This window comes from Dunckerocampus dactyliophorus, chromosome 1 (genome assembly GCF_027744805.1).
Source record: "Dunckerocampus dactyliophorus isolate RoL2022-P2 chromosome 1, RoL_Ddac_1.1, whole genome shotgun sequence".
NCBI classification, from domain to species: domain Eukaryota; kingdom Metazoa; phylum Chordata; class Actinopteri; order Syngnathiformes; family Syngnathidae; genus Dunckerocampus; species Dunckerocampus dactyliophorus.
The window spans coordinates 18,341,503-18,365,253 of record NC_072819.1 but is presented as its reverse complement, the minus strand read 5'-3'; the positions used below and the strand labels follow the sequence as shown (position 1 = coordinate 18,365,253).

At 40.9% G+C, this 23,751-nt stretch overlaps 2 protein-coding genes across 3 annotated transcripts in view; both read right to left on the bottom strand.

Moving 5' to 3' along the window:
* Positions 1-23,751, bottom strand: part of LOC129194286 (plexin-A1-like) — a 316,667-nt gene that overhangs the window by 274,175 nt on the left and 18,741 nt on the right. The gene's annotated exons all lie outside the window — the stretch shown is intronic.
* On the bottom strand, positions 923-5,643 carry LOC129194302 (uncharacterized). Its single transcript, XM_054799439.1, has one exon. It carries the CDS (start codon positions 3,887-3,889, stop codon positions 1,565-1,567), a length of 2,325 nt encoding a protein of 774 aa, XP_054655414.1. The 5' UTR covers positions 3,890-5,643; the 3' UTR covers positions 923-1,564.

Below are 23,751 nucleotides of genomic sequence, written 5' to 3'. Positions count from 1 at the left end.
GAGTGGACAGCTGCAGGAGCACACACACACGCACACACACAAAAACAAACGTACCCAGCAGTTTAACATGTGACCCACGACTTGGCCATGTGACAATCATTCTGCAGCCAGTTAAACACGCCCACATTCAGCAAAGACAGAAAAACTGTGGTTACTCTGCGTGGAGGCTACCATACACTGCAGTTAAATGACGTGCTCGTACATATAAATGCTCATTTAAAAGCACAATGACAGGTGCAGTCAGCGGTCATTCACACACACTGCGGCGTAGTTGAGCCGGAATCATTCGTAATCTGACCGTAGTCTCCTCTACAATGTGCTCGTTTCCATCTCCAAGCTCTCCACAGTTAGAGGGATTTAAGGACTTTACAGATAAAGTCCAATCCTGACAAATGTAAAACGCTTATGTTCACACACGGGCTCCAATTATAAGTACAATAGAGCTGCGTCAAGGAAGGTATTACCTTTCTTCTGTCCAATTTAAATTAAAGCAGAGAATACAATAGCTGGATGTTGACAAAAAAAGTTTCTATTTGCATTTTGTAGAGCTGGACTTGAGTGTCAAATTTGAAGCTTATCAATGCCTTTTTTAGGTGTATTTGAGGCTGGTTCTCAACTGGTGGGTTCCAAATGTGAATTGCGGAGCCGTTGTCAGTGGGCCGTAGGTCCTTGCCTGAGCATAAAAAATAATTAATTCTCATTGAGGCTATTTGCTTGCTACGCTGCCACGAGGCGCGTGCCTAGGCAGCCGCGTAACCGATGCAAACATCCATCCATCCATCTATGTTCTATGCCGCTTATTCTCACTAGGGTCGCAGGCATGCTGGAGCCTATCCCAGCTGACTTCGGCCGAGAGGCGGGGTACACCCTGGACTGGTCGCCATTCAATCGCAGGGCACATATAGACAAATAAACAGTCACATTCAATACCTACGCACCCAGCAATTTTGGAAAAAATGTGCTGACAAACCTGCCCTTGATGAGTGGGAGGGTGTGTGACTGTGTGTGTGTGTGTGTGTGTGGTGTAGTCTCCAACAAGGGGACCCTGCAGCTAAAGCCATTTTAGGATTTGAAGGGCAAGTTAAAACTGGGGATTTCTTGGTCCAAGTTCAATGTCTACCCATAAATAATCCAATGGGTTAGGTTTGATCCATTTTAAGATATACTGTAGCCTGTTTGCAAGGAAGCAGTTGGAGAAATTTGGGAGTTCTAAGACCCCACATTCCATTTTGTAACGTTCTGAGACTTATTTGTGCTGGCTTGTTTTTCTAAAGAAATCGAGGAAAAGGCTTCTTGAGACGTCATCTGTACTTCTGTGTAGAAGGTGTCGGACGTTTCGCTCCTCATCCGAAGAGCTTCGTCAGCAAACTAATAAGTGCTGGTAGCTTAGGCCTTAAATACAGTAAGAGTGGGCGGAATTGGTGTGCCAACACCCTCCTCCTATTGGTTCGTTACACTAAGCCTGGGCGGAGCAGTGGTATAATCCTATCCTGTTATTCACACCTACGATAAAAGGGAAGTGTCGCTCCCTGAATTGGGTATGAACGACTCTGATACTGGCTTGTTAGCATCTATTGTTCTGGCTCGGCCCTGCCTTCACCTCATTTGCAAGACTAAGAGCTGTGGGTTTTGGTCTCAGTAACCTGCTGAACACAGGGTCCAAATTAAACCTCAAACCACCATTCCGATTCAATGATGGGTTCTGTTGTTTGACAAAAATAGCTTCCTTAACTCCTCTTTCAAACCATCTGTTTTCTTTGGCCAAAATCTTAACCTCGCTGTCCTGAAAAGAGTGATTGGTAGCTTTCAGGTGTAGATGTACTGCTGATTTAGGACCACTAGCATTGTCCCTGCGATGTTGATAAAGCCTTTTTTGGAGCATTTGCTTAGTTTCCCCAATGTAGTGCTCTTTGCATTCCTCATCTTTACAGTGGATGGAATAGACCACATTGCTCTGTTTCTGGTTTGGAGCCTTGTCTTTAGGATGCACTAATTTTTGTCTCAGGGTATTTACTGGTTTGAAATAGGTAGGAATTTTGTGTTGCCATAAGATCCTCTGGAGTTTTTCGGAGACCCCCGCTACATAAGGGACTACCACTCCTCTCCTTTTTGCTTCTGTGGGCTTTTGGGTTTCTTTCCCTACTCTCTTCTTTTGACATTTGTTAAAAGCCCACCGTGGGTACCCACAGGTTGAGAGCGCTCTCTGGACATGTTGTGTCTCCTTTTTCTTTCCCTCAGCACTAGTTGGTATTTGTTCCGCTCTATGTTGGAGGGTCCTAATAACCCCTAGTTTATGTTGTAGTGGATGGTTTGATTCAAAAAGCAGGTATTGGTCAGTGTGTGTGGCCTTTCTAAAGACCTCTGTAAGTAGCTGTCTGTCCTTTCCTATAATTACCTTGCAGTCTAAGAAGGCTAGTTGGTTTTCTTTAGTGTCCTCGCGAGTAAATTTGATATTGGTGTCCACCGCATTGATGTGATCTGTGAAAGACTGAATTTCTTGTTTTTTGATTATGACAAAGGTGTCATCCACGTATCTAAACCAGTGCCTTGGTTTTGTCCCTGAGAAGGATGTGAGAGCCTGTTTCTCCATCTCTTCCATGTACAGATTCGCCACTATGGGTGAGACTGGTGAGCCCATAGCACAACCATGAATTTGTCTGTAGAATTTCCCTCTAAACTGAAAATATGTGGTGTTAAGGCAAATTTCCAGTAATTGGCAGATGTGGTCAGCACTAAGTTTTGTTCTCCGATGCAGAGTTGAGTCCTCGAGCAGTCTCTTCCTCACCACCGAGACTGCTGCTGAGGTGGGGACAGATGTGAAAAGTGAAGTCACATCATAAGACACCAAAGTTTCCTCTGGCTCCAATCTGAGGTCTTTGATGCTCGCCACAAACCCTTTTGTGTTCTCTATATGATGATCAGTGTTGCCTACCAATGGGGATAAGACTGTTTTTACATATTTCGCTACATTGTACGTGGTAGAGTCAATGCTACAGACAATGGGTCTGAGGGGAAACCCTTCCTTGTGGATTTTTGGAAGGCCATAGATACATGGTGTAGCCTCCCCAGGGTATAACCTATGATACATCTGTCTGTCAATTAGTTCTTCCTTCTCTAACTTTTGGAGACAGTGTATGATTTCTTTCTTATACCTACTGGATGGGTCCCTTTTAAGTTGCTCATATGTGTTGGCATCACTAATTAGACTTGTTATTTTTTCTTCGTAGTCCAATGTGTTGAGAACCACTGTGCATCTGCCCTTATCAGCTGGTAAGATGGTGATGCTCTCATCTTTCTGCAGAGCCGCTAATGCTTTCCTCTCACCTAACGTGATATTGGACGGTGGTGGTTTGGCACTACTGAGAAGGGCCGATATTCTCAGACGAAGGTCCCCTGCCTCTGTTCTAGAAAGGTTATTGTTCCTGATGGCCGATTCAGCTGCTGTGATATAGTCTACTGTGGGTATCGTTTTAGGAGTCACTGAGAAGTTGAGACCCTTGGTTAATACTGCCTTCTCTGTCTCCGAGAGGCTTCTGTCTGACAGATTTTTGATCCAATTTTCTTTAGTATTGGTCTGATTCCCCCCATCCTTAGTGTTTACGACAAGCTGTGGTCGATTTTCCAATAGAAGTTTCTGGAATTTTCCCTTATGCCTTTCTTTGGTTTTGCTATGGTGCTTCATATAACCTGATTTGGTAAATTCACAAACCTCCTGATAGGTTTCGTGCGTAAGCTTGGTTTGCAATCTCTGATAGAAGGTTTCTACTTCAGACTGTTTATTTTTTATCTCTATGTTAAGCCTCCTAATTCTCAAATTCTGTATTTTTCTGATGTAGTTTTGTTGCATTTTTCTTGCCAAGTGTCCTTGCTCAAGGGACGCTTGCCTCATGCATTTGGGGATTAACCTACTCTGCCTGCATCTAAGATTAAATCTGAGGTGGTTCCTTAAATCTGCTAATTTAAGAGTGGCCTTTTCTAAGCTACGTACCAGCAGAAGGATGTCTCTCCCTAAAGAAATGTATTAATATATGAATCTAATGATTTGAACCATGTTATAGAGTGTTTGGTGGGGATCATGGAAAACAGAGAATTAACCCTTGGTAAGATCATCATTTTCACGGTGGATACTCTGCCAATAAGTGAGATGGGAAAGGTTCTCCAACGCATTTGATTGATTTCAATGGTGGAGTATAATTCAGGTCTGACAGGTTGGAGGAAGGCCGCACGGTGGTCCAGTGGTTAGCACGTTGGCCAACACAGTAACAGTCTGGAGATCGGGTTCGATTCTCCCTTGGCCATTTCTGTGTGGAATTTGCATGTTCTTGTGGGTTTTCTCCGGGTACTCCGGTTTCCTCCCACATTTCAAAAACATGCATGTTAGGTTAATTGGAGACTCTAAAATTGTCCATAGGTATGAATGTGAGTGTGAATGGTTGTTTGTCTATATGATTGGCTGGCGACCAGTCCAGGGTGTACCCCGCTCCAGCAATCCCTGCATTCTCTGAATGCAGTGGTATAGAGGAGGTGCTCTGGAAACCCAAATTAATGGGCAATAATGTGGATTTAGACCAGTTAATGGTGCAGTCTGAGAAGGTGCTAAAATTGTTGATGAGTAAGATAGATTCGTAAAGTGAGGAATGTGAATTTTCTAGAAACTTTTTATTATTAAGGAAGACAAAAAATTCATACCTGCATGGCCCTGTGTGAAGGGCCACAAATGGAGAAAACATGGCACAGTGGTGAACCTTCCCAGGAAGTGGCCGGCCAACCAAAATTATCTCAAGAGCGCATCCAAGAGGTCACAAAAGACACAAAAGACCCTTCAAAAACATCCAAAGAACTCACTTGTCTCAGTAAATGGAACCATGAATTCTGCTGTCTACCAAAAAATCTTCAAGGAGAATGTTTGTGACCTCAAGCTGAAACCAACTTGGGTTCTGCATCAAGGCAATCCTCTAAAACACACCAGGAAGTCCACCCCTTTGGAGTGGCCGAGTCAAAGTCCTGAACTGAATCCTATTGAGATGCTGTGGCATGACCTTAAAAAGGCAGTTCCTGCTCGAAAACCCTCCGATGTGGCTGAATTACAAGTTTACAAAGATGAGTGGGGCCAAAATTCCTCCACAGCGCTTTAGGAGACTCATTGCAAGTTATCACAAACGCTTAATTGCAGTTATTGCTGCTAAGGGTGGCCCAACCAGTTGTTTAGTTATTTAGGGGGCAATCACTTTTTCACACAGTAGGTTTTTTCCTCCCTTAATAATCAAGTTTAATTTTAAAACTGCTTTTTGTCATTGACTGTGTTGTCATTGACTAATATTTACATTTGTTTGATGATCTGAAACATTTATGTGCGACAAACATGCAAAAAAATAGGAAATCAGGAAGCGGGCAAACACTAGAGTTGACTACGTTGTGCGAGTGCGCGTTACTTCCGGGAGTTGTGGTCGACAGCAACTCCTGTGTGAATTTTCACTGCATATACATGGTTTCTCCTAGGATTTTTTTAAGCTGTGGTGTTGGGCTTCATGGGAGGGTGGACTACCGCCGCTGCGTCATGCCTCTGATCCGTCTGCAAATTTTTTTTTAAAGACAAATGGCAATTTTTAGGACTTATTTATTCATTCATGCTATTGTTCATTCTCCTGATAATAAGAAACAAAGTGAAAGTCAACACAAGACGCGTCGCGTGACTCGTGCATCTGGTCACACAAATGGGGCAGTGCCAGCAAGGCAGACAGGCGATTCCGGTGCAAGCTAATCAAAATAAAGCACAGTGAAAATTTTTTATTATATTTTAAATCGTTAACCTAATTTTGGTCAGTATGTCCATAATTAATAAGCCATACATTTATCTATATAGCATATATATATCCATTCATACAATATATTACTTAATAATTGATTTAAAAAAAAAAAAACTCATTTTTAAAGTGTAACAGCTCTTATTTTGCAGTGGCGCACCACCACGATCAATTACATGTTGTTGAAACCCTGATATACATGTATGTTTTCTGCTTGTTAATAAAGACATTGGAGTGCATCGTGAGTCTCTCCTTCACCACAAACAGCGACATTATAGTACTGTAGTATTCTACACTGGTCACCAGGTGTTGGTAACACTACATTGATAAAATGTGAGAGTTGAAAAATAAATATCAAACTAACAAGCCAGTTATACAATATACATGCAATTAATCAGCATAACGGTAAAACTGTGTGGGCCCTCTTGTCAGCGCCACCATAGTGCGTATTGCTTAGAAAAATCATTCCACAGTCCATGCAGTGGGGTTGTATGTATTGAAAGACTTGCATGTTTCTGCATGCAGCAGTTCAAGACGAATAGCATTTTGGACCCCTTGTTTTTAAAGTTACTTGAAAATGTATTGTTTTTAGCATCAAGGAACATTATGAAACTGTGTGTCCTAACCCAATCCCAATGGTCTTGGTTTAATTTGAAAACAAAACAGTGTTTTGTGGCTTTAAGCACAGCATGAATCCATTTGAATCCAAGTGAATAGTGAGATTTGTGTTGGTTGATGCATATTTTATTTGAATGTCAACAGCAACTTTTGCCTTCGGTATTCTGGCTACTCTATTTGTTCTAACAAACATTTTTGATGCACCAATGGTCCTTCATGTGTTTGAGAGGCAGTGCTTACCATCCACTCTTTTTTTTTCGGAATAAGTGATTGAGAGGTTATTTGGGGTGCGGGGTACTACTTTCAGGTGAGGATGGAATGAAATTTGAACTGATATAACAACTTAATTTTAATAATAATTTAGACTACATGAGAAATCCGAAAGGAAAAACGTAGCTCACTTTGACAACATGGTTTACTTATTAACAAGTATATTCCACAACACAGCAGCAACAGAACCAATGTTGTAATAGCAGTAAGGTACAGGACAGTATGACAAGTGTAACATGCATGAGTTCCACACCAGCAGCTGAGCAGTAACATTTTAAAGTGCATGCAAAGGTATATAAAGCTGCCAGATCATGATAGTGATGATTGCAGGTGCTGCCATCTTGTGGAGGTAATTTAAAAAATGAGACTACATCAGGAGGCTGCCTACAGCCACAGGTGTTGCCACTGTTTCTTGACTTGACGCTGATTAGAGACTCCCACAGTTATTTGTTCTTATCCACCACGCACCCGGCAATCTTAGAAAAAATGTTGTGCTAACAAACCTGCCCTTGATGAGTGGGGGCGTGCTTGGGTGTGTGTCTGTGTGTGTGTGTGGTGTGTGTGTGCGTGTGTGTGTGTGTGTGGTGTAGTCTCCAACAAGGGGACCCTGCAGCTAAATCCATTTAGCGGGTCTGTAAGTGCTTGAACAGGCCAAAGCCACGCTTCTTTATCAGGGAATTTGGCGTAGATAATCGAAGCTGGCTGTCAACCGCAGAACAGCAATTTTGCTGTTTAAGAAAATGAGAGCGAGTGAGAGAGAGAGAGAGGGTGAAAACAAACAAAAAAAACGCATTATCCCAAGTAGGAATGAAGAAAATCTGTGCAGTCAATGACAAGAGTGGAGGAAAAAAAAGAATTCCCAACAGTGCCTGTTGTAGTTTCATATGTGAAAGGCTTTTAGGGATGTATCACCATCCATCTTTATAGTGGGGCTGCATTAGAAACCTGTTTTATTGCGGCGGCGGCAGCGCTGGCTGTAAAGTGAGCTGTCAGTACAAATGTTCAGCTGCCATTAGGAGGAGCCAACACGTAAACACACTAATTTGGCAGCGGAGTCAGGGTTTTTAACGAGCAGTATTTTTCTCCGTTTTTAAGACATCAGATTAAATCACGTGAGCTGCAGGAGGACGAGGCGCTTTGTGATATAAATAGCAGTAACACTCTCGCAGATATTAAATGAATGATGCATTAAATGGATGACACACACACAGCAGATGTAGAGCTTTGTACTGTTGCACTATGAACAACAGGAATTACCTTTAACCCCAGCATTTTGGATATTTTCCCGATCAAATCCAGTGTTTCCCTTACATTATTTGTGGCGGTCGCCACGAATAAGTATTGACGGCCGCAAAAAAGTCTGTGCAGTAGATGGCATTGTAACTCTGCTTCTTCATACAACTCATACGCACCCGGTGTGCCAGCGAATAAGAAGTAGTGGGGGTCATGGAAAACAGATAATTAAATCTAGCGACTTTTTCTGGTATTATTGGACACGTTTGGAGACGTGTCCAATCAGTCACTCTTCTCAACGAGCAGCCAGTGCTACTGTGAATATTTGAGGATTTACAACTTTTTTTTTTTGCCTTTTTTTTTGTCAATAACAGTCTACATCAACAGTGATGGGGGTAATTTTCATTTTTTGCTGCAGGGGTCCCTTTTCAAGTTGCCCTCAGTCTTCTCTTGGATAAAATCGTTTTCCTTCTGCATGTAGAGAAACATTTACTCTCACCCATACAGTATATTTTGATTTGTTAGCATGTTTTGTTGTTGTTACTATTTTTTAAGTGGAAAACCACCACTCTATTGGCCGGCAGCGGCTCAGGAGGTACAGCAGGTCACCCGGAAACTGGAAGGTTGGCTGTTTGATCCTCGCTCCCTCCAGCCAGTCACTGTTGATGTGTCCCTGTGCAAGACACTTCACCCACCTTGCATCCAGTGCTGCCTACACTGGTAAGTGAATGGATGTTTGGTGGTGGTCGGAGGCCGTAGGCGCGCATTGGCAGCCATGTTTCCGTCAGACTACCCCAGGGCAGCTGCAGATACAGATGTAGTTTACCACCACCAGTGTGTGATTGAGGAGTGAATGAATAATGGGTTCACTTCATTGTAATCCATTATTATTGTCACCTTTTGTTTATAATAATAATAACAGATATAATGGAAGTTATTGTCTTCATCACAAGTATCCTGCATTAACACCACTCTGGCAACACACTTGACATGGATTACTATTGCATAAAGTCAATATGACAACTACAGTTTATAATATTACATTATTAATAATATTACAGCTGCAAAGTGCTCTCACGCCTCTCACAATGTTGAACATAGGCGTTTAACTGTAGGTTGTATATTTAATGTACCTTCTCTGTTGCTATTTATTTATAATCACGCTTTAAAGCAAGCTTTTTTTTTTACCATATCCTACATTCATCTGATTATATGATCAAATGCTGCACACACACACACACAGGAGATACTGTAACATCTCTTTCAGCTGCCTTAATGCACGTGACAAGGCATATCACACTTGATGAAACAGTTGCGTTCCAATCACACACCTACACATGCACACAAATACATATGCATGCCTTAAGGCAAGATGAGACATCACACACAACACAAAAATTCCGCCAAATGTGTCTTCATGTGCATCACAGGGATGAAGTGTGTGTTTCCACGTGCGACAATGTCTGCGGGTATGAACGCATGTGTCATCCATTGGTGTGTCATATCCACTCTGATGTGACCTTTAAACACAGATATTTTCTTTCCGGGCCCTGCAAGCAACACTGCTAACACAATTACACCGGGCTAATGAACAGAGGAACCCGATAAAGTGCTGCACACACACACACACACACGTACTGTACAGTATATACACACATTTTCCTTCATGCTTATCAATCTCTCTGCAAAGGCTACATTTGCATCTTTAATATAAATGAAAGCACTTATTAAAGTTCACAGCGCTGCTGAGATCAGATGGAAGGAAGAGCTGGACTAAATCAAGAGTGTTTAACCTGTCACGTCTCTTTCTGCTCTTAAAATCCCAAACACTCTCTCTTCTCCTGCATCTGTGCACACCAGGACAAGTAAATATTTTTTTTTAGTATCATGTCCAATGAGGAAAATCTCCAACTGCTGGTTCTAATTATGTTATGATTATAACGAAAATGTATGCTTTTAGTATCCAGGTGCATTTGCGGCAATTCAAATCCCTCATATCTTACAACCATCGCATTTCAAGCAATCAAGCAAGCATTCTATGACAGTATATACGATATACATACAACATGAGAGACATGAAATTTGCATATACTTGGAGTAGTATATATTATATGTACTGTATATATGTATAGCAGTTATGGGGAATTCATGGTTCACCTCAGTGAACCGCAGCTCCAAACCATGATGCGACTAACCCTATTATCTTGGCACCCACTTGTGTTGCCAGCTATTTGGACAATAATGGCTGTTTGTTGGCAGTAAATCTATACAGTGGAACCTGTTTATGTCCACTTCCCTTGGACTGGCTGACTCACATCGACATAAGCCGTAATCAAAACCTAATCTGGCCATTGCTTTCACATTTATTTGTGACTTTGGCCAGAGAGACATAAGGAGAATGGGTGATAATAAAGATTTTTTTTTTAACATACGTTAATGTGTTGACATGGTTTTCCTCCATTTGTGCATATTTTTATTTGTATTTGTATAGATATTTTACACTATTACCTAACAGAGCTGCTGCAATAATTGTGTTGTATGTATTGACTACAATAACAATGGCTTTCCTGCATACAAAAATTTTTCTTCCGGTGGCTAACAAATTAAAAAAATGAATGCATTTTGTTAGTTTCTGTGGTAGGATCCAGTTTAACACTGCTATGCTTCCATTTTGAAGCTCACTTTGCACTGAAAAGGAACTCACGGTGTGCACATTTGAATGTCCTGTAGCTACTGTAGACAGTAGTTATGCTGTTGTTGTGTGTTTCACACTGCTTAGTGATAAAGATGATGTTGACAATACTGCAACACATTGACATAAACAGACTCATTTTTCATAAAGTGACCCATTTGACTTTCAAATTTGTCAACAAAAGCAATCAACCATGCACATGGAAGTCGGCACTTTTGAAGAAGAACACAGTGGACGGGGACTTTTTGGGGTAGAGTTTGTCAATAAGACGCGTTGTCAACATCAACAGGCCTGATTGTACTTCTACAATATCTAAAATGTACACTGACTACGCTGAAGTATATCTAACTTTACTTTACTAAGTATTGTCTCTTGGGAAGACGGAAATGGATGGAAATATAAGCGCTAACATTTGTGGGATACGTCTGTGTAGGCTCTCAGTCGTACAGGAGTTGTCCATCGAGGGAAAGGCTTCTTGAGACGTCATCTGTACTTCTGTGAAGAAGGTGTCGGACGTTTCGCTCCTCATCCGAAGAGCTTCATCAGCGAACTAACAAGTGCTGGTAGCTTAGGCCTTAAATACAGTAAGAGTGGGCGGAATTGGTGTGCCAACACCCTCCTCCTATTGGTTTCTTACACTAAGCCTGGGCGGAGTAGTGGTCTAATCCTCTCCTGACATTAGCACCTCCAATCAAAGGGAAGTGTAGCTCCCTGTAGTTGGGTATGAACGACTCTGATACTGGCTCGTTAGCATCTATTGTTCTGGCTCGGCCCTGGCTTCACCTGATTTGCAAGACTAAGAGCTGTGGGTTTTGGTCTCAGTAACCTGCTGAACACAGGGTCCAAATTAAACCTCAAACCACCATTCCGATTCAATGATGGGTTCTGTTGTTTGACAAAAATAGCTTCCTTTACTCCTCTTTCAAACCATCTGTTTTGTTTGGCCAAAATCTTTACCTCGCTGTCCTCAAAAGAGGGATTGGTTGCTTTAAGGCAGGGGTCACCAACGTTTTTCCTTGTGAGAGCTACTTTTACAAAATGAAAATGGCCAAGAGCTACTCATTTTTGCAACATTTATTTTCAGAGCTTATTTTAAACCCAAACAAAGCGAATATGCTTGTTTTACCAGAACATTAACAAAATGCTGGTGTCCACAACTCACATGTTGTATTTCAGAATGCATTTCTTTCTACTGTTCTTTCATTATTAACTGAAAACCTGAATGAAAAGCAGGCTTGCAGGTACCTCATGTGGTCGTGGGGGGCTACCTGGTGCCTGCGGGCACCACGTTGGTGACCCCTGCTTTAAGGTGTAGATGTACGGCTGATTGAGGCCCACTAGAATTGTCCCTGCGGTGTTGATAAAGCCTTTTTTGGAGCATTTGCTTAGTTTCCCCAATGTAGTGCTCTTTGCCTTCCTCATCTTTACAGTGGATGAAATAGACCACATTGCTCTGTTTTTGGTTTGGAGCCTTGTCAACCTAAAGACGTCTCAAGAAGCCTTTCCCTCGATTTGTGGGATACTGTATTTAATCTTATTAGAATTCAATTGTTGCAGTGTCCCACCTATTAAAAGATCTCAAAAATCCCCCCATATGCAACAAAATAATGCAGAAAGTATTCCCAGAGAAGTGAAAGCTGTTTAAGCTGCAATGTGGACAATACATTTTCACTTCCTGTCGGCCATGTTTCCCTATACTTTTGTCCAAGCCTCCCTCAATGGATGCTTCATTGCAGATGACCTCAAGTTTATCCCGGTGTGACAACTTGATTAGACTTCACATCAGTATAGTCATACTTTTGTTTCATTAATGACAATATTGACAGCAATCTCAAAGGGCTTTTTCACAGTATCACTTCATAAGAGTAGATTGGAATAAAATGAGTGTTTTTCGACCAAAGTTTTATACCTTGAAGCACCTTGTAAACTTTATTTTGAAAATGTGTGACAGATGAGTGTGAACACAGCACGTCACTGATAATGGTTATGGTGATGTTTATGCTGAGTGTGCATAACAGTGTTGCATTGAAGGATATCACATTCACGATTGCTCAATTCAACATGTTTGAAAAGCAGCAGGAAGAAGCAGAGCTAATTCCTGTGAGAAGAAAAGATGCAATTGACTTTATAAGTATTGTCATATGCATGCTCATATTTTTTAACGTGTGACACTTTTATGGCCTGCTACAGCACAGAGTAAATGTCACTTGGCAGGAAGTAAATAAGAAACTCATCATCATCAGTTACCATAATTCAGTTCTGCTGCAGTGTTTCTCATGCGGTTGTTTCCCATCATGCGTCATCCTCACCATGATACAACCTCTCGTCTACGCTACAAACATTACAGTACAAGTCCAACACCACACTAAATGAACGACACGCCTCGCTGCTATGCATTGGATTACGCTGCTGGCTCAATCTGTTTGTGATTAACAAGTGTTGGCGCTGACGGCATAAGAGGCCGAAGCTTGAAGGGGGGAAAGGAGGTCAGACCATCCTCTGTTGTATGCGAGTGACCTGTAGTTGAACCTAACCTCTGACCTCCCAATGGGCCTGTAAAAGTACAAAGATGGTTTCCCAACAAGAGGCGTTAAAGTGCAAGAAACAAATAAAAAAAAATAATTGAGTTGGCCCATAATTGCATGAGACGACTGTCACGTTTAATTTGCACCTTTTCTAATTATTTGTGTTGATTAATTTTATTTGAACAAAAATTAGTTTTAAAAAATATCAAATTTAATTAAAAAATATATATAAATATATATAAATGAAAAAAATATCGAAATACACTTAATCATTTTTGGAATTAAAATGTGCCATTGAGTTTGAGAAAATGTCAAAATTAGCCAAAAATAAAATATAATATAAATTGTAAAAAATGTACAAAAAATATTGTATAAAATGAGGTACTTTTTACAAATAGTTTTATAAAAATAAAATATATCAAATATAAAAACACATTTTATGTTAACATTATCTTCACATAGAAAGTGTTATTTTAGAATACAGTCGATCTCCACTATTAGCGGGATTTACGCTCCGAGTCCACTGCGAACAACAAATAAACGTAAGTAATTGGGACACCCATTAAAATGTCTATTTTTGACAGTCTAATAAAGCCTGGGTTATGCTGCTGTGTCTCATTGCCACCGTACACTACGCCAGCTCGCTCCCCCCTCCAAACCCTCCTGATAGCTTGAGGTTGACTTCTCTGATTTTGGATCAACATTTGCAATAAAAGTGACTGTTGTAATTAGTAGATTAGATTCCGCTACAATAACCTTCCCCATCTCTTTAATTGCCAATGTTCTCTTGTCACAAAGGAAGCTAATGCGCTAAATGCACAGAAGCACAATACAAGCTTCAGCCCTGTAAATATGCTTCACACATTGAAATAAAATTAAAAGCATTTTAAATGATAAAATATTTAGGTACTCACTGCTAATAAATGATAATGACGCACAATGATTACATTTACTAAGCACTATGGCTGTGCGCTATGATCACTGGCTTTACTCAAGGACCAAAGCATTCATCCACCACTGTACTGTGGTGCATTATGTGTGACGAAGTACCTTCATAAGATGGACAATTCAAGGCTATACGAATGCCAAGGTGAGGTTAGAAATGAAGGGAGATAACAGGGAGGGGCGGGGTAGAGGCCATAAATCAAAGAGTTCAACTTTGGTCCACTGCAATAAACATGAGAGTGCATACACACTCCTTTATCCCGTTAATAACGTTCCTTTCTTCATGCACCTTTTCTAATTCTGGGCGACTCTTTACAAGCTAAGTACACTATGTGTGAGGCATATGCAAAATAAAAATGAAGCACATTTCATTATGGAAGCCAATCACTGTTTGACGATAAGGAGAGAATTATTATATTATTATAAAGCCTTGTTGATGCATTTCTGTAACGCGGATTTTCATGCACTGCTCTTGTAAACCTTAAGGCGATAGCCTAAAAGCAATCATTCAGCTGGGTGGGTGTGCAACTTGGCAGACATATGGCTTTCATAAATAATTAGCTGGCTTCACTGTCCCAGTTCAAATAGAAGATGTTCCAGAAAACATTTTTGGATGCTACAATATTGGGATTACACCTTACAGGAAGTGAACCCCTTCACCTCGTATATATTTCATGCATATTATTTCCAATACAACTATTTTTAGTTCAAAAAGGTTTCCTGCATACTGCTAGATAGAGCTTGCGTACCACCCGTGGTAGCCATGCCACAGTTTGAGAATCTGTGTTCATTCCAGATGTGCTTAATGAGGTTCGCCCACACCAAACCCATCCAAGCATGTCTTTATGGAGTTTGCCAATATGTTTTGATGTCCGCAGGTGTGATGATAACCATAGATCAGGAAATTAAACTTTTTGTGACCTGATTGTATTTTTGTACCATCTTAAACAGAATACACCACCCGAGTAACCACAAAGCTTTTTAAGATGCTTGTATGGAATACATGGTACCATACTGACCCAAGTAGCATACCACCCTGAATAGATGATGACTCTTCTCTTTCAAGACCCCATTGGAAAAATAACAACATGAAACACTTTTTTTCTCCACAATATATCAGTGACATAAGTGGTCAACTGCAATAAAAAGCAGTACCTTTTAGATCAAAAATGTGTATTTATATTAGGGGTTAACAGTTCACATGGATGTCTTCAACCATTTCAGTTTTGCACGTTCGGTTCAGTCCACTTGTGTACCATTTTGGTTATATTTTATGCTATTTTTCTCATAAAATGTATAACTACAGTGATATAAGCACTTCACGCGGAACTAAAGTCCTGTGGGTGAGTTTCCGTCTGAGTGTCGGACACCACTGAGTGAGGGGGCAGAACGCTAGTAGCTTGCAGGTGTGACAAATGGCATCATGGCAAATGCAAGCGAGAAGCCTGAGCTGGAAGACCCTCCCATCTCACTACGGTCTCCTGTTTGGGAACACTTTGGTTTCCCTGTTAAAATTACGGATGGACAAAGGCACCGAGAACTTCCAGCATATAAACAACCTCTAGCAAGCAACTCTGACCAGGCCAAAGCAGTAACACTTGGTATTGGAGTTTTTATAGCCACAAGATTACGACCATATTCAGTTGTTGAGAGCGCTGGATTTAAGTACAGTCATGGAACAAATGATTAGACCACACTTGTTTCTTCAGTTTCTTGTTCATTTTAATGCCTGATACAGCTAAAGGTACCTTTGTTTGGACAAATATAACAATGACAACAAAAATAGCTCATAAGAGTTACATTTTCTGGCAGTACAATTCTATAGCTATTCATGTAAGAACTTTGTTATCGTCCTTATATTTGTCCAAACAAATGTACCTTTAGTTGTACCAGGTATTACTATGGATCAATAAACTGAAGAAACAAGGGTGGTCTAATCATTTTTTTCCATGACTGTATGTGATTAAAGTTCTTGAACCTCCCTACAAAATACCATCCTCACTTTAGCCAGAAAGTTATACCAGCACTTTATGAAAAAGCTAAAAGTGATGTCGTCAACGAGCTATCACACGTGTCCGCTATTTCACTTACGACAGATGGTTGGACTTCACGAGCAACAGAGATCTATTTAACTGTAACTGTACATTACATTTCGCCACAATGTTTAAACAATTGTTTAAATACAACTGTTTATTTTATTATTATTTTTCTATTTTAAAAAACTCTAGTTTACAGTAAGATATAGTATAATTTATTTGCAATATCACCCAAACGGGCTGCTTTTATTTATTTTTTTAAAGTTTTTTTTATGTCTATGTTTGTCATTTTTTACTCCCTTTTTCGTACCGAAAATTAACCGAACTAAAAATCATATTTTAGTGTACCGTTACACCCCTAATTTATATGATTGTTTCATACATATTTTATGTATGTATGTAATGTCCTACATCATTATTATTATTATTATTTTGTAATCTCTGGTGTTCCTGCATACAACTACTGTACACACAGCTCATGCACAACCAGTGGTACGTGTACCACAGAATTCATGTTCTCATACATCCCCAAGGTGGTTAATGGGGTTCCTCCACACCGTACTTATCCAAGCATACCTTTATGAACCTTGCTGTGCATGCGCTGGGCCTTTGGCAAAGTGTTCCCACTGCAGCTAGAAGCATAAAATTGTACAAAATGTCTTTCTAAGATGAGACATGAGTCAATACTTTTGCCCCTACCGTGTCATCCTATCCTATTCCACAAGAAACCATCACAAGAACCTTAGATGTCTCTGTTTTGGAAAGTATTGATGACAAACAGATGGGAAAAACAACATTCCCGAGGTGCTGCTGACGTTCCCTGGCTGCTGTGGTTCAAGCCAAGGGCACAAGAGAAAACAAACGTCCCACAGCGAACCATCATCATATATCATATCATCCAGACCTGCTGATGCTGCTGAAGAAGAAAAAGAGGTTTCAGTTCTCCCCAATGTTGCTGTTAAGTAGTTTTCCTTCAGGGCATCTTGACTGGACAGGACACCCCCCTCTGGACATGAAGGTCAGCAAGGCCGTGAGAGCATCCAAAGGCCTCCCTCGCGCCAAGAGAACCACTGTGATGCTCTGAAGCAGCAATGTGATACTGCAAACACACAGTCCAGGAGACAAAACCAACCCGCAGGATGCTGAGAGGCCTTCACAGGATGAAGATGAAGATTGACAGTGCTCACAAGCTCCATTCTGACACGTCAAGCACCTCTTAAAACCATAGGCCTTATTTAACAGATTATTTCTACCCTACAACAGTAGCTAATAAGGACTGAAAGGCCTTATTTTGTTTACTCTTTTGTATCTACAGTAATAATGATTTGGAGTGCATGAGAAAGTGGAATGAAAAATGTAGCTCTCTTTGATCACATAGTCATTTATTAATAAGTATATTACACAACACGGTGGCAAAAGAACTGATGTTGCAATAGCAATAAGGAGTAAACCTGCAAAAATTGCACTGATGAGTTCATTGTACACAACACGCATGACTTTCACACCAACAGATGAGTAGCGCAACAAACATTTTAAATCGCATGCAGAGGTAGATAACGTTGCCGGATGCTGACCATTCATGATACTTCAAATGCAGCAACCCCCCCCCCCCAAAAAAAAAACAAATGCAGCTACTGCCATTTTGTGGAGTTAAAGTTTGAAAAACTCGATCAGGAGGTTGCTTACAGCCACAGCTGTAAACAGAAATGTTTTTTGACCTGTCACCAGTTACAGCCCGGCAGTTAATTGCTTTTGTAGACCACAAACCCTGCGACTATAGGAGATTCTGCGATTAATCGAATAGAGGCTTTAATTGTCCTTATTTTACAGTATGCACAGTATATACCCTGAAACTGAACCAAAACGGTACTGAAAACTACTGTCCATCACAAAAAAAAAATTCCAAAAGTAACTTTAAAACACCAGCAGGTGACAACATCCCATCTTCCACCTTTCAAAGAAAGAGTGTTGTTTCATTTTATTTTTCAATACGTGTTCATATAAATGAGGAACATAAATTGCTTGTATACTGTAGTTTGAGCCTGGAACAAATTGACTTTACATGATTGGAGAAAACTGTCTTGAAATTTGAATTAATAATAATTTGGAAGTCAACCAGCGTCATGGAAGTGCTTGTGTTCAACTTTGGAGGTTCCACTGCGTGTGAGAGGAGTAGTCAAGAGAGTTGCACTGCCGTCAGACAGATGTTACACGATTTCGCAACATCTGTCCAAAAATGATGCACGTGTGTGTGTGTGTGTGTGTGTGTGTGCGTGCGTGTGTGTGTCTGTGTGAGACAGAGAGCGTGTGTGAAGGAAATCTCCTAAGGTTGTGAAAACAAGTCCCATTTACGATGATAAAATCTGTTAATCTGGCCTCCTCTCAGTATTAACTCTATTTATTTGCCTAAAGACCTTCTGGAGGAGGTTCATGCTGCACTGTAAGGTTGCACACACAGAGCGAGATGTTTGGAGTAGTGTGTATTTGAGAAGTAATCCACTTCAATGTGTCACCTAGCCTAGCCTTTCACCACGGCACATTTAAACAGTTTAAAAATGTGTCAACATACGTGTTTGTGCTTGTATGTGCACTGACATTGATACAGAACAAGGTAACATAGTGGAGGGGGTCTACCTGAAGGTAACATACAGAACAAGGTAACATAGTGGAGGGGGTCTACCTGAAGGCCCAGACATGAACCAAAAATGTGTTGCAGCTTTGTTCAGGCTCCTTCAGTCCACAAAATGTGGGGAAAACATGAATCCAAGTTTAAATAAAAACAGCCAGAAGCAATGAAAAACACATAAATGGACAGCAGCAGGTTTAGCCTAGAGTTGTACATAATAATTCTATTAAATAATGTTTTTTTATTTTTATTTTATTGGGTTTGGCCTTTTGTACTCAAACATTCAACTCTTTGAGGTAATTAATCAACTTTTTTGTCAAGTTTTGTTTTGAGTTCTGATTGCTATAATGTTTAGTACTTGCCTTAGTGTGTGAGCACCTCTAAAACATTCATTTTCTCTGCTTAACCTGTTAAAGTATATATTTGTTAACATTATACATCTTTGTGTTAAGCCCACGTCAGTGACAGTGGTGTCACAAGATCTCACAAGATTAAAACGTGAGATTTCTATTACACTCGTTCCCAGCGTCACTCATTAGCTCAGATTAGCTCAGATGAGTGAGACATGAGACGTGCGTTCAACAGCTGCCACGGTCCAAGCAGTCCAAGCGGAAGCGGTAATAATTCTACACTTGAACTTGAACGTGTGTGTGTGTGTGTGTGTGTGTGTGTGCTTTTAGTTATTTATTTATTTTTTATTTGTAATTTATCTATTTATTTATTTATTTATTTTATTTTATTCCTTTTAAATGGGGATACACAGGGGTTTGCTCCATGGGGGCAGGTGCTGGGTGTTACATGTCTGCCACTCGGGCCTCCGTCAGGCGAGGAGGGAGGCAATGCCTCCTTCGTCCCTGGGCGGGGCAGTCCTGTGTCGGCAGTCGGGCATGGGGTGGCCCGGGGCGGCATGGGGTGCTGGCGCTTCCACCGTGGGCGGGCTCCTTTCCGGTTGCGGGGCGTCTCTGGGCCTGCTGCTGTGTGGCCCCCGGTGCCCGTCTGCCCTTGTGGGGTGTGATCTCTCGCCGGTCTCAGGGGTTGGCTGTCCTGCGGCCCCTTGCTGGTCTTCACGGGGGGGAGGGCTTTGTGGACTGGCTCTTGTGGGGCTGGTCTCGGTTCCGCTTGCCCCCTGTGGGCCCGGTGGCTTTCTGGTGGTGGGGGCTCGGCCTGGCTGTGCGGGGCGGAGCTTGCTGGGTGGTGGGAGGCAGGCCCTTTCCTTTCATGCATTTGCAGTGGCAATTACACGTTCACACATTCTTGCACCTTTATATATATGAAGACATGCACACATACAGAGATACCTGTACATATGCACACTCACAGTACATACGTACTTCCCCACATTACTCACTGAGTTAACAAGGGTGTTATTATGTTGTTGGTTTTATTACAGTGATGGTGATGTCAGCAATATGATCATTTGATCATTTTACAATGATGTGCAGTTATTGTCATTCTGTTTACTATCATAGTTAATCATTTTATTAGCCGCATAATTGTTTAGAATTGTTTGAAACACAGTGTAACACATACCGGTTTATAGTCTGGAATTTACAGTAATCACTTTTTCGATGTCGCCAATTTAGCTACTTTGTCGCTAATAATAATAATAATAATAATAGTAATAATAGTAGTAATAATAGTAATCAGAAACCTCTTGATCAGTGGTTCTCAACTGGTGGGTCGCAACTCACTTATGGTTCGCAGGGTCTAGCTAAAAAAACTGTACTGACCTGATGTCCATGAATGTGTCTCGCGTCTGTGCTATTTGCTTGGTACGCCACCACGAGGTGCATGCCATGTTAATGGGTGACTTGGGCAACTTGAGTGGGAGGGGAAGGACAATGCGTGTGGCCTTAACGTGCTGTCCGGTCAATACACACCTGCAAATGTCTGCTATTCTGCTGTAGAAGAGCACGTCTGACCGCTGCAGCTCATGTTGTGTTGCATGGGGGAATTACACCCACAAGACTACCAGGTACAGCATGACAGTACTGGGAGGCGTTTCAACCCGTATTTATTGGAACCACCGACAATGGGACTATATGTCTGATGCTGAGATGGCCGATGACAAAGACATGGACATGAAGACTGGTCGGCTTCAAACACAAAATGGTAAGTGTAAATTACCTTGGAGTCGCTTATCCTTCAATTATTGTTTTAAATCGGCTTCTTAATGAGCGTAAAGGGCTCTTTGGAGGCGGGATATACTGTAATGCTTGCAACATGTTCAAAAGTTAGCGCCCTCTAGGCAGCCACATAACCTTTGCAAACATCCATCCATTCATTTTCTATACGGCTTAACCTCACTAGGGTCGCGGGTCGTTGCAAACAGTCCCTTTGAATTGAAAATTGAAGCCAAACCAGTTGAGAACCACTGCTCTGGATACACTTTTTCAAAAAGCAATAAATCTAGTGAAGAGACTTTAGGCAACTCTGAAATTAAAGCACGTATCACTCTCATCAACAAGCAGCAAGTGGTCCTGTGGGCCCCGCCCCTATCTAAAAACACTCACAGGTGGGTCCATCTTGTTTGTGACATTAAAAAAACAAAAAACAAGCGACGGTAGTAGTTCTAAACATACTCGCTTTGCTTTAAAATAAAAAAACTAAATTATCATCGTTAAGTGATAATTCGCAAATATTTAGGGCTTACATTAGGCTACTATTAGGCTACATTAGGTTGATTTAAAATGTAGCAGAGCCTGAGGAATTGAGCTAATTGTTTAATTGTTTAAAGTTAAAGAAAACTCAGAAAATGAAGCCAATTAATTCCCCCTTACTGTGAGAATGTCAACATAAAACAATGCCAAACTCCTGATGTGGACTGACATGCTAACTTTGCCCACCTGAAAACAGTGCTCTCGTCCCATTTATCTTCTGTTTCAATGCCACAGCAGTCCGTTTAGGCAGCTAAAGAAATGTGTCCAAGTTGGCTCTTGCCAAAAAGCTACGATCCATAGCTACAAGAAAAAGACCACCAAACATGTTGTCATAGTTGATATCCTAAGGCCTTCCGTCCTTAAGAGTCTACATGTTTTCAACAAGACAACATGCTTTTTGCAACTTTCAAAGTCTTGTTTTGATGCGCTCCCTTCATTTCCCCCTCTCCCTTTCCTTCTGAGCGATCCGATTTTGGGTTCTGGAAATGATTACTGTGCCAGACGGACCAATCAGATAAGGCAATTCCAGCGACCGCAGTGGGTCACGGGCAAGGGTGAGGGGTCGCATTCCTCGCTCCCTGATTAAAACCAACCCTTTTGCAATTTGACATGGCTAAACCGTCACAGCTGTGTGTGGGACTGCACAAAACCTAAGTGTTGCATATGTCACTTGCGTGGGTGATGTCACAGTGAGTCACTGCCTGTGTCGTATCTTTTTACAATTGTTCAACAGAAGAATTAAGAAGATATCCATCGATCAATCTGGATTGACCTTTTACTGGAACGCAGATAATTGGACATAAATACAATTGGAGAAGTGTTGAAACTTGGAACTTGAAACAAGGCAGCTCATGTTTAATTGTTGAGAAAATTGCTGAAACGTCATTACACGCTGGAATAAAGATTTCATTGTGAAAAACACACTATAATTTAACTATAAATAAAGTTACAGTAAAATGACTATTAAATTAAACAACCAAAAAAAGACAGAAAAACCTCAATGAACATACATTTTAGGAAAAATTGCACTTAAATTATCATAATGAATCACAATATTTCTGATTTTGAATCAGTGTCCCTTTCGTTGTTGTCTGGAAGTTGTCTGCCAACTTGGTGATTTTGTCACCAGATCTGGTGACGCTACAACCCCCCTCTGACTTTTTCAAAAGCAGCTAGCGACAAATCTAGCAACTTTTCCTAGTGTCATTTGGGAGTTTTTTGGTATTTGGGGATTAAAAAGTGAAAGTGCGTATTGTTCTGCATTTTGTGTTCTTATTGAGCAACAGTGGGTGCTGATGACAGGTCCGCCCCACCCAAGGGAAGTCACAAGCTGGCAGTGTACAGTCAGCTTCCGAGCCACGATGTGGTGTGCGTGGAGCTCGCCCTCTTTTACACAGCGAGATCTAAAACACAAATTTTTCTTAATCTTCAGTAAGCCTGGATAAAAGAGGAGGGTGTATTTATATTTTATTGTTAGTCTACTGCTACTCATTATTTGTCAAATTAAGTGGATTAGCTTACAATTCTTTGGGTAAATGTAAGTACAGTGTTCCCTCGCTGTATCGCAGTTCACCTTTTGCGGATCAGTGTTGAGCCAGAGGCAACAGCTAGCGTTAGCAATTAGCACTACTGTTACCGACAGTGCTAGCAAAGTTTGCAAGTTTAAATCAGATTAGATCAAACTCTCCTCTTGGCTAGAGTTTGAGAACAACCTCATGTTCTGTAAATATTGCAAAGGACTGAAGCAGGCAGGTAAAAAAAAAAAAGACAGCCTACCAAAAAACAACCACAGCAACACAATACCTGCAGAGACAGCTGTCTGTCATGTAACTAGTTGCATGATGCAACAAAACTAACCAACCTCAACGGTGACCGCTACCCTGGATACCCGCTAACCGCTACATTGGTTTGGTTTGGTTTAATTTTATTTGAACATGCATGCAGGTTACAATGGAATACATCTCATGAATCATTCTTTGACAGTTCCACGTGTCCAAAAGGAGTAGGAAGAAGCAAAGCTTATTTAATCCTATACCCCCCATCTATTCCACATCTAGTACAGTACATATTATTCACTTCCTGTGTTCCATGTCATTTTATTCCATATAATAATCAGTGTAATAATAAATAATACAAAATAAAAACAAGCATGACAGAACAATAAATATAATAATCAACATAATAATAAATAAATAAGATGAAGGAAAGCATAATAAAGCAAGTTCAAGACTCTTCTGCCTTATATTTAGCAAACAACTGCTTGTATTATTTTTTTTAATTCGCTCGTCTTGGTACATTGTTTGAGTTCCTTACTCAATCCATGTGTGACATTTTTGGGTAAC

Excerpts from the sequence above, each read along its gene's own strand:
- LOC129194302 (XM_054799439.1), bottom strand. The coding sequence starts at position 3,889 with ATGAGGCAAGCGTCCCTTGAGCAAGGACACTTGGCAAGAAAAATGCAA.